The sequence below is a fragment of the Lactuca serriola genome, chromosome 4, assembly GCF_051521515.1.
Source record: "Lactuca serriola cultivar US96UC23 chromosome 4, Lser_US96UC23_V15, whole genome shotgun sequence".
NCBI classification, from domain to species: Eukaryota; Viridiplantae; Streptophyta; class Magnoliopsida; order Asterales; family Asteraceae; genus Lactuca; species Lactuca serriola.
In genome coordinates this window covers 55,106,125-55,118,620 of record NC_136411.1, presented here as the reverse complement: position 1 = coordinate 55,118,620, position 12,496 = coordinate 55,106,125, and the positions used below count along the sequence as shown (strand labels likewise).

The 12,496-nt window shown below is 34.0% G+C and overlaps 1 protein-coding gene across 1 annotated transcript; it reads left to right on the top strand.

Moving 5' to 3' along the window:
* The first annotated feature begins 5,496 nt into the window (after window positions 1-5,496).
* On the top strand, window positions 5,497-8,964 carry LOC145101598 (uncharacterized). The gene is made up of 3 exons (XM_079038825.1): window positions 5,497-5,805; window positions 6,257-6,332; window positions 8,335-8,964. Exons 1-3 carry the CDS (start codon window positions 5,800-5,802, stop codon window positions 8,820-8,822), a joined length of 570 nt encoding a protein of 189 aa, XP_078894951.1. The 5' UTR covers window positions 5,497-5,799; the 3' UTR covers window positions 8,823-8,964.
* Window positions 8,965-12,496: the final 3,532 nt, after the last annotated feature.

Below are 12,496 nucleotides of genomic sequence, written 5' to 3'. Positions count from 1 at the left end.
AAATTTCGGGACGAAATTCCCTCTAACGGGGGGATGATGTGACAACCCAAAGTTTATTCCGTTACATTACCCTGTTACCGTTAACGGAATATTCTATTTTATAAAAGTTCTGTTAATTAGAGGTCGCCAAATAAATAAATGTTTTACTTATTTATATTTTTATGTCGTTATAGTCGTAATAAAATAAATAAAACAATTACTTTACATTTCCATATTAATTTGGAAAAAAAAGTTAAATTTTATTACGACCACTAAATCGGGTGCGACCAAAAGCCCCGTTTAACGACAGTATCGGGTAGATTCCCACTGAGCTCTAACTCCAACCCATATATAAGGGGGAATGGACTTCATTCCACCCCTTTTCACTCTCTCTCTATACTCTCTCTCATACAAGCCTGATTTCGCCTCAAACCCGCAACCAAACGCCTCCTAAACGTAAGACCCTCAACCCTAACTTGTTTTAAACATGCATTATTGTTGTTTTAGCCCAAAAATCGGACTTAGAAGCTGTTGAAAAGGAGTTTATGGCCTAAGAGCCTCCTTAGGCCGTAAACCCCTAAAAAGAGGCCAAAATGACCCAAATTTGTCCCGAAAAGCTTGGAAACTAATTGAGGATTTAGCCAAGGAGTGTTTGCACCTTAAAACAATCATTTTTGGTACATAAAAGAGGGTTTACGGCCCATGCACATGCTTAGGCTTTAAACACCCTCTAAATTTGTTAAATCAAGTTCCAAACACTCCCAAACCACCCTTAGGCTTAAGACATAAATTAGGGACTTGCTATTTCGGGTTTGGAGCCATTAAACACAAAGAAATAAAGGGTAAAAAGGAGTTTACGGCCCAAGCACATGCTTAGGCCGTAAACACCCCCAAACCATGCCAAATGATAGTAAATGTCCCCTAAATGGCCTTATACCTTCACTAGAAAATGCTAGGGTTGAAACAAGGGCTTAAAATCAAAGTTTAAAGGGGTGCATGAGAGTTCACGGCCAAGCCAAGAGCTTACGGCCGTAAACTCCCAAGGAGTGGTCATTTGGACTGTAAACTCCAAGGGAGTGCACTCTTGGAACCCTAAACACCCCTATAGCCCCGGATAATTACTTAAAACCAATTCTAGAAGCACTTGGGACTTGAAACTACCCTAAAACAATCCTCCCATGAGTTTACGGCCGTAAAATCATGGGGAATATGACCTCCTAACCGTGAACTCATATAAAGTGAGTTTTAGGAGAGTAAACTCCTGATTCAAGCCATACACACCCTTAGATGTTACCCGGGACACCCCTAACACTTAATCAAAATGTTTTCTGCACTTTTGGATGCGTATACTTGTTTAATTAGTATTATATATACTAATTGTATGTGAACATATGTTATCATATGTTAAATAGGTCACTAAGTGTGTCCAAGTCTTTAGTTGACACCGAGCACCCAACCGGCACCTTTGTCGGATCCACTTACACCAGGTGAGTTCATACCCCTGAATGAACCTTTTAAATGTTTTTACATGTTTTATAGGGGGGGGGAGGGAATAAAAGTTAAACATGCCATTTATCATATCAATCACATGTGATTAATAACCCGCATGCACAAGGATTTACCACACTGTAAACTGTTTTACCAAGTAGGATACTATAAATGGTTTTCCAAAAGGTTTTCACTTGTTCAAAACTCTTACTTATTCTGTTTTACCAAAGTTCATTTTAAACTGGTTTATGAAAAGTTTCCAAAGAAATTCTAAAGGTTTTCAAACTTATTTTACCAAAGAACACCAAGCTGTGATTTTCTCAAGTATAAAGGTTTTCTTCCATGTTTTGATACTCCCTCTTAGTTTAAACTCCTACTTGATAGCGCTTTCACTTTGTGATGCGTTTATACTTGTTATTGCCTCTATTTCGCTTATACTTGTAGTCGCTTATGCCTATTAGACGCTCTTACTTCATTTGTTGCCGCTTCTACTTCGTGACACACTTATATTTGGTAACGCTTATACTTCACGATCCGGTTATTCCACACTGTATGCTTATACTTCACGATTCGGTTATTCCACACTGTACACTTATACTTCACGATTCGGTTATTCCACACTGTACGCTTATACTTCATGATTCGGTTATTCCACACTGTACGCTTATACTTCACAATTCGGTTATTCCACACAATTCGTTTATACATCACAATTTGGTTATACTTCACGATATGTTTCCACTTTTTACACACTCAACCGTAGTTAGATGTATGCCTGTGCTTGTATAGATGCATATAAATAATGATTGAAGGACTTACGAAGGTTTGTTCGCCTTATTTCCTTTTCTTCGTTGAGATTTGGTCTGGTGGGATCGGATGTCCGTCCGAAGGTCGTTTGATTCATTAGTCATATCTTATGTATACGAGCATAGCCATATAGGTTTACTCTAGTCAGTTCATTTATGAGTCTCTACCTCTAGTTCAACACTTATATTGGAAACCCACTACCCACTATTTGGGATGCATCTTCGGGACACGGCCTTCTCCGTCGTCTAGTTGGTAACCAGAGTCTCATGTAGGGAGAGCGGACATTGTGTGTATAGATCTATACGGGATTGACACCCCCGCACCCTGACTGCTAGCTACAGTCCACGGCCTACCAAGCCAAGGGGTGACAAATGTTACATCTTATAGACGCTTGTAGGGCGTCAGGTACTCTAGTGTCGGTTAGTATGGTTACGAGTATCCCAGGTTACCTTATAATTGATGGCCTTAAGGTAATGGTATTTCACACTGTATTTTACACTGTTTGCTGAAAACCCACTCTCAGAGTCACACTGTTTTTAGACCTTACTAGTTGTACCTTTCATTTGATACTGTCTGGGGTCTGTATTCCTTGTTTTAGACCTTGCTAGCCGTACCTTTCATTCGGTACCGTCTGAGGTCTGTGTCTCCCTTGGTTAGACTGAGCCAAGCGTGTCGTTTGTTCGATACTCTCTTGGAGTCTAAGATTTCTTTTGCCTTAGTCAGCAGTCTTCACTGCTGAGGCATATGTTATTCCCTGATTTCTCTTGCTTTCTTTAATAATCAAATTCTGTATTTTGATAATGATAGCGATTAAGGGAAACTACTTTTTACCACATAACTTCGTCCAGTCTTGGTAGAAGACTGCTTTTATTAAAGAAAATATAGGATTTTCTGGAAAGGACTCTAAGTTAATGGATACTCTAAAACTACCACTTTTATTAAAGTTATTTGGATAAAAATGACACTAAATACTTATGAACTCACCAGCATTTGTAAAAATGTTGATACTCGCTTTTCAAATAACTTGTATTCTCAGGTCAGCATTAGACATGTACATTCCTGGAGCTGTTGATGAAGATAGCTTAGTACCAAACTGTACTTATTATACTTACTTGTATCACTTTGATGTATCGTAATGTAAACCATGTAAAACTATTACTATTAATGCAATGTTTTGTTGTACTTTGATTACTATAATGCATGTGTTGTGATACTTGACATGACGTCATCCACCCCAGAACGTTAAGAAAGTAATTGAAATCTCGTTCATCCTGTGCCTAGTATGTTGTTGTGGGGTGGAAATTGTTCAACACTTGTTTTTTCCCATGTTACGTAGTAGGAATGTCAACGGGGGTAAACGGGACGGGGATTGCATCCCCCTCCCCCACCCCGAAAATTTTCCCATTGCCCCGCCCCCGCCCCCGCCCCCGAAATCTCCATCCTTTCCAACTCCGCCCCCGCCCTCGAATTCCCCTTCTGACCCCCGCCCTCGCCCCCGATTGATTTTGGGCTAACTTATTTGGGCTAAAAGAAACTATTTTTTGGATAATAAATAAATATTTATAACATAATTTTACATGTTACAAACAACTTAAAAACATGTTTTTTGTTGAATTTTTGTACGTAAAAATAATTTTATTGTTTATTATACTTATATAATTAATATATGTCAATTTATATAATTTATTAACGGGGCCCCCACGGGGGTTTCGGGACAGGACTACCAACCCCCACCCCCGCCCCTGAAATTAAAACGGGGGTTAACCTGCCCCCGCCCCCGCCCCCGTCCCTGATTTTTTTCAACAAATGCCCCCCATACGGGACGGGGCCCCCACGAAACTTTTTGACATCCCTATTACGTAGCGGTTGATGTTTGGAAGCTTATTGCAAAGTGGTGTGGTTTGGTGCTTTCTGTGGTACTCTCGATAAAGGAATGACTTTTGTGGGTTGATGATTGTCAACTCCCTACTGTCAAAAAACAATATCAGGAAGTGGTTATTTTAACATCATTTTGGTTTATTTGGTGTCTTCGTAACTCTTTACTTTTGGCAATTTGCAGGTCAAAGAAAATTTTCATTTTTGATAGTATAGTGATCAATTATTTTTCTTGGTTGAATATTCCAGCCTCCAACTCTGTTGTAGTTTGGAATGTTTGACTTTTAAATCCATTGTAATTATTATTTTTTCAACATTTTAGTAACTTACTAGAATATTTAATATATAAAAATGCAGTTGTTCGAAAAAAAAAAAAAACCTAAATTACCAAAAAAACATAGAAAATAAAACATAAATACTAAAAACTTTAGAGCCTAATTTCTATATTTTTCGCGGACTTGTTGAATTTTTGATTGTAAGATATGTTTTTTAATTTGAAAATTAAAAAGAAAAAAATTGTTTTCAACAGATACAAAAGAAATTTTCAAATATGTAACTGTTTGTGAGAAAAAGCAGTGATTGGGTGTCTTTCTCCGTCTCAGCGACCACGTCACAACCAACCCAAGGAGCTCATGGCCGGTGTTCGCGCGTCTTTTGTCTAGCCACGTCGGACGCCACATGTGGTTTAGTGCTCCATACCATTTAGCCTAAGAAAACATACTTGATTTACTATTAATATTGTATCCTGTATCCGATTAAACACTTAATCTTTCTGCTTCCACCGAGGAGCCACACTCCAACATTTACAGAAACAAATCCCAATCTTTGAATATTTGCATCCCTCGCAAGACACTTTAGGCACACTTCATCTGCTATTCCATGTTAATGAAATTGACATTGCCTCAAATTTTCAATTGAGTAGCCTAGCATCTTTACTCGCTTGATCACTTTTATTTGCCAAGTCTTTAATGGTTTCAATTTCAACTTAATAGCTTCAACTGAACCCGTTGACACTTATTTTTATGTATTTTTCTATGTAATTGATCTATGGTCTCAATTTCAAACTGATCGATCACCTTTGAAAGTGCCTCATTTTGTCCAAGTGGGAATTTTTTTACAATAAAAATACTAATTTTGGGTGATGGACGAACATGAAAGGTTTGAAGATAGGGAGTGGTGAGTCTACAACAGAACAAATATATAAAGGAAATTGTAAAATAAATAAATATACATAATAAAAAAAAAACAATATTTTAATAAAATCGTATTAAAAATAATACAGTTATATACTTTGTCAACTGAACAAAAATATGTATATAATCTGTATTATTGTATAGATGATAAAAATTAAACAAAAAAAATTTGTCGACAATATGCTTAAAAACTAAAATGAAGAAAGAAACTATAAATGATTATCCAAATTTGTATTTAACCTTTTCTAAATTGGTTTTGTAATCTCTCTCCTACTCTGCAAATTCTTGTTTGATTCTAATTCTTCATTCTCTGTCCATAAATCTTCTTCCCTTTTCAACAAACCATTAATCTTATTCATTTCCACTCCCCTTTCTCTCTTTCTCTCAACTTTTTTTTTTCTTCTTTTTTCTGATCCCCAATTCTCTCATCTTTAGGGACCCAATTCAAAACAACTACATGAAGGTACGATTCATTTGATTCTTTATTTTTGTTTAATATATTCGTTTCACTTTCTGTTTCCATAATTCTTTATAGAGTTCAATGATCCTTCTTTTTGTTCTCAAGCTCAGATTCTTGACGTGTTTTTGATATCTAGTTCTAAATTGGAATCCGGAATCTGCTTTCAGACAGCTTCGAAAACAACTTTCTGTTTATTCTGTTTTCCAATTTATTAATCTGTTTTTGTTATTTTAAGCTCAGATTCTTGATGGGATTATGATTTCTTGTTCTAAAAGAGGAACCCGGAATTTGTTGCAGAAAACTTTGAATCTGTTCTTGATGGGTGTTTGAATCCCAAATCTGTTTTCATGAACATTTTCTTGATTTCTGAAACACTTTTAAACTCTGCAAATCGTGGAGTAGATTCGAAGTGATTCAATCTTATAGTTTCGTATTTTCTGATTTCGAATTTCAGAAGTTCATATTGAAATTGGATTTGCATGATGATAAAGAGAAAAGAAAAGCTCTAAAGAGTGTATCCACTCTCTCAGGTAACCATAACCATGATCATCTTCGACTTCAATTTCTATTATTATTATTATTATTATTCAAATTTGGTATCTTTCAAATTCAAATTTTATATTGCTTTTTTTAGTTTTTTTAGCTATTTTTAATCAAAATTCATACACAAAATCAAAATAGATTTCGATTATTTCTCTAAAAGCAGCTTGATTGTTTTGATAAATTTGGATTTAAAAGCTAGTCAAATTTGACTCTTGAAAGTCAAAAACAACATGTTCTTCAACAGGACAAGTTGATTCGCTTTATGATGAATTCATGGCTTCCTTGAGTTTCTTTTTCTTTACTCCACATGGACTTGTCATTTCTTGATCTTATGTCACATTCCCAACAACAGACACTTGTACCTTATGCAGTACCAATTGTACACACTGACACATGAATTTTCGGAATAAGCAAAAAAGGAAAGTTATATTTTTTGCTACTTCAATAAGCACAAACAGTTTGATTTAGACGATCAACACATGTAAATGTTTCCTAAAATTTCTTTTTAAATTTTTTAATTTACCAATTAACAGCTATTAGATGATATTAATATTAATGAGATGAAATCATGAATTGTTTTTCATAAAGGTTTTTTCTATTATACCATATGTTTGATATTTGATTATCAACAATGTATTTCGTTGAGCTATCTGTCAAACTAAATGTTATTGTTTATTGGTTTATTAGATTATAACATTTGATTTAACATGTGATTCATAAAATATACTCACTTATTGGTTACATATATAAAATATAAATTAATCTAAATAAGATAATGAAAAAAGTTCTTTATGAATATCAATGGTTCCTATATTTTACAATTATTACTATTAAGATAAAAGTAAACCGCTGTTAAAAAAAAAAAAGATAAAAGTAAACTTAATATCAAAAGATTAATTTTAATTTATAAGAGTTTTATAATAAAAACAGACACATTTATTTCACCATTTGTTTCCAACAAGAATGATGTGGCTCATTTGTCCTATATGGCATTCCCTTTTGGCCCCTTGCTTAGTGGGTCGGTGGAGTTTGTTGGGTGAGAGGTGAAGTGGGGATTCCAAAGGGTATATTTGTCATTTGATTCATAATTTACCTTATTATTTTTTTTCTTGATGTGAAATTTTATTCACAAGGACTACGAAATTTTAACGGGTCCCATATATTTTTTCTTATTTTTTTTTTCTTTTTCAAAAACTGAAAACGCAATATCGTTCGAAGTCTACATTCATAAATGATCGCATAAAGCGATAAAAACGACTTTGTGCAGGCATTAAGTACGCATCACACGAGGAGTGGTTGTGGTTGCTTTAACATTTGAGATTTAAAAAGATCGTGTCTGTTTTAAAAGTAGATTATGTTTTAAAAGAATAATAAAAAACAACCAAAATGAAATAAAAAGACAAAGAACAGATGGACAATATGGTATCCCGTAGGTATTATTTTCAAAGTATACTAGATTTCAAGAAAATAAAAACAAAAACACTTATAATGAAAAGTATATTATAGTTCATTGACTGTATTTTAATAATAAATCTTATAATAAAAACATAAAACAAAGTTGGAAATATACTATTTATCATTGAAAATGATAGAACTAGGTCGAGCTGTATGGTAGTTTTGTAGGGGCCAATTACGAACATGTAGCATGACTTTATTGAAAAACTTTTGAATTTTAGAATAATTGACAAATTTATTTTATTAAATGTTATTATTTTGTTTTCATTAACTTTATAGTAAAATCTATGCGACTATCATAAGAGCCCAAAAACATTTTTGACATATAAAACAAATACTATATTTACAAATCAATAACTTCTTATTTTTGACATATAAATCAAATATATTTATATCTATAAAAAATGTTTTGGTGCTCTTATGATAGTCACATACATCTTACAAGAAACTACTAACAAAGTGGACGCGATTCATCTCAGAAGTTATTAAAAAATTGGAAAATATATTTAATAAAACTGGTTATGCCTTTTGTAGGGATTGATTCAATCACGATGAACATGAAGGATAGAACATTGATAGTTGTCGGAACTGTTGATCCAATCAGTGTTGTGAGCAAACTTAGAAAGTTTTGGTCGACAGATATAATATCAGTGGGTCCCGCTAAAGAGCCAGAGAAGAAAGAAGAACCAAAGAAGGAAGAAGGTAAGAAAGATGAAGCAAAGAAGGATGACAAGAAAGAAGAACCGAAGAAAGAAGAAGAGAAGAAGGAAGAAGGGAAAAAAGAAGAAGCTCAAAAGGAAGAACAGAAAAAGAAAGAAGAAGGTGGTAAGGAAGAGAAGAAAAGCGCACCACCACAACAAATGATCCCGATGCGTATGCCACCACAATATAGACCATATTACCCTCCAATGAACGCCTACTATAATAACTACCAACCGAATTACCAACCACATTACCAACCACCTTATCAACCACATCACCACAGTATAGAGGAGAATCCAAATGCGTGTGTTATCTGTTGAAATAATTGCACATCAAGAATACTTTTTCAAGCAACAAGTTTTGGATCGAAAGCCGAAATACTATCTTGACCTATAGGTCAAGGGGTAAAAGTTGTATATTGTTCGGGGTTTTCATAATTTTTGGGTGGTGTCATTATGCATTATCTTGATGCAAAAGTTAAGGCACAAACGCCTAAAAAGCATAGAAGTTTTTTTTTTTTCTTTTGTATTTTGTATAAAAGAACGGTATGCGTTATTGGGATTTTGTTTAAGTTGTCTAGGAGATGTATTAAATAAGAAATTTTGGTTGTACTTTTCAATAATGTATAATGTAAATATGTAAATAGATTAAGTTTGAATCTTAATTATTATCTTTCTGGTAGTTTGGTATTTTGTGGTTGGTTTTAGATACATGACTTGTAAAATTATCAGTTAAGTCATTTGGTTAACATGGCACATGTAATCTTTTCATACTTACATGAGTTAAATAAAAAAAATTAAAAATCAAAATATAACATTAAGTATTTTTTTTTAAAATTAAATTTAAAAATAAGAAAGAAAAAAAACATATTTATTGCGATTTATGATAATATTTATTATATATAATACTTTACTTATATAACTATATATATATTATATGACATTTTAATTTTGAAAATTAAAAAACCTAGAAATTTATATGTGGATATTATTTATTTCAAAAATACTACAAAATGACAAGTGTCAAAACTTATGAGAGATTGACATGTGGTAAAATGAATATTCATTTATTAGAGTAGATTTTATGTCGTGATAATATTCGAGTCACATTGCATGATTGAAATGAAATGATATCACTTTTTTTTTAATAGCTCAAACATTTAGAGTGGGGCCATAAAAATTGAGTTATTTAGCCAAGAAATCTAATCAATTTTTACAATGATGTACCAATTCACAAACCAATCAAATGACAAGTTCTTCATCAAGTCAATTAAACTATCTTTTCTGATCTTCTTTTCACCAAAAATAATACTCTTCCAATACGTTCAAATCTCTCACAGAAGAGTCAATATAACATCTTCCAAAACCGACCTTCTCGTTGTTGTCATATGACATGAATCAATTCAAAGAAAAATGTAGTCCACCGAGACAAAATTCGGGATAATCTGATCGCACTGTATCCCAATTTTAGACCATAAAGCTATCGTTATATCACTCATAATGAAAGTGCGGTTGCTAATCTCCGTAACCAAAGTAGAAGTTGGGCAAAGGTCCAACTCCAAGTCAATCCCCCCTATACACCAAATTAGTGCAATTTGGTAATATGCCAAATCGCATAACACTCCTATTCCATCGAGTTTCAAAAACATAATGAGGAAGATTGTAATCGTCAATATGTTGTAACTTTTAATGGAATAAGCAAATTGACTAGTTTCTATTATCCCACATTGGTGGGGGGGGGGGGGGAGAAACATTTAGTGGGTTTATAATGTTTTTCTCTTAATAGACCTTCAAAGTCTTTAAGTGGATCGAGCGGTGGGCTAAGACCACACATGCACGCCTAGTTGAGTCGATGTCATGAGTGCGCGCTTTAAGCGAACTTCGCATGACGCATCGGTCATTAGGAGCTAATAAGCTTTTATTTTTAGCAATTACAGGATCGGTCGAGTTGGACCGAACCGGGTTTTAGGGTTTCGAAACCTATGAATACAACTCCCTAGGACCCATATTTCACACACGAAATCCACCTCTCTCTCTCTCTCTCTATCTATCTATCTCTCGACGATTTCTTCTACTTTGCGTTTTGTCGTTTTCCATTGCTGTTGGAAAATCGATAAGTCTGCATTAAATCCCGGGGTTTTACTTTGTTGCTTACAACTAATAGAAGCGAAGTAAAAACCTTTAAGAACATTAGTCAGATTTGTGCAGGTTTCTACAAACTGAGATCAACTACAAACAGGTCAGTTTTACATCATTGTTTCACATTTATATTCGTCCAATAACAGGATGGCCTGCTTCAGTTCCTTTCTTATAATCAAATCCTATCAAGAAGGATCATTCTAATTTCTAGACGAAACTTGGTAACAATAATAATAATAATAATTGGATTTATTTATTTTGCAACATATCAACGTTTAATCATCTATATTAATCATTGGTTGTTTGTGAAAACGTTTGGATATTTAATCATAAATATTATCTGTCCATTTGTTTGTTTGTCTATTCTAAATAATTCGTGATTAGTTCATAATACTAATTATTGGATTGTTTAATATCAAGTCTAAAATTCAACAAAATATATTTTCTAGTATCACTGACCGTATAAAAGGCATTATGTCCCAGATTCCATCTCCAACTATCCGCTCGATCAGAAATATTAATCAAACTAAGTAAAGCATTCAAATTATCCATCTGATTTAGTTCAACCGCTCTACTAATATGACGTCGTCAATTCCAACCCACCCATTTTAGTTCCAACAATATTCAACCAACCAATCTCTATCATTTTCCAAAAGAAATAAACGAGAGAATCTACACATAAAGGAATGATCACCTAGCGATACATCGTTCCAAAATAAAGTTTTTTATCCATCACCCACCCGCCTTATATAGAGTTATGGATCTCATCAATATCTTTCCATGTATATAAAGATCGCCGAAAATGGAGTTGAATGTTTTTTGTGATATATTGATGAAGCTTGAAGATCAAGAAGATTCTTTTGGTTGCAAGGAATGTTGTTTCAAGTTTGGATCCATCAAAGTCACTCCATTTCTGGACTATTGTGAGTATCAAGTTCATATCTTTCTTTTTAGTTCTTTAGATCTCTTTATTTGCGGTTTTTGGCACTTTTGGTCCATTTTATGGGTGATCTTGGAGTTGAGTGAACTCCAACATCTTTTGATCAGTTTGGAATGCTTCTTGGACCTCATGGACTAGTAAAAGTTATGATCTTTTCCTTCCCCTTTTAGCCATGCAAGTTTTCATTGTCCTTTAGGTCATTTTAGTGTATTAAAGTTTAGATCTTGAAAGTGGGACATTATTATGGATAAAGTTGGAAACTTTATCCATCTAAACATCATGTTCATTCAATTCTAAAGGTTGGAGACTTGGACTTAATGGATTAAGTTGAGAAAGATGCATTCTTGGTACCTTTGATACTTAAAGACTAGATCGTTGTTGCTTTGACCATCCTAATGGATAAAGTTGGAAACTTTATCAATTACGAATCTATTTAGGAACTACATCTGAGGTTATGGGCCTTTGTCTAAAGAGATTAAGCACTTAATGAAGATTTTTGCCTTCTGAGCAGAAGTCACGATGTGACAGTGCCTGGAATCATGCTTTTATTGTCTTTGCATCCCCACGACATGACCAAAGAATGGTCACGACGTGAAGTTGACTTTGACTAAGTTGACCGTTGAATTTGTGGACCTTTGACCGTTGAATTTTGAACAGTTTAACCTTGGGTCGAACTTGGAGGAAGTTGGGTGTTAATTGAGGATTTATCTGTTTTGGTTTTTATGCGGTTCGAGGGATTGGTTAGTGAAAGGAGTAGCGTTGTTGTATTTATCCGGTTCTCCAAGGTGAGTTTTCTCACTTTACTCATTGGTTGAAGGCACCAATATCGGCCCACTAGATTGTGTTATGATTCTTTATGTATAGGATGTTTCTATGTTGTATTGATCTATTAGATTGGAAGATCTATATGATTACA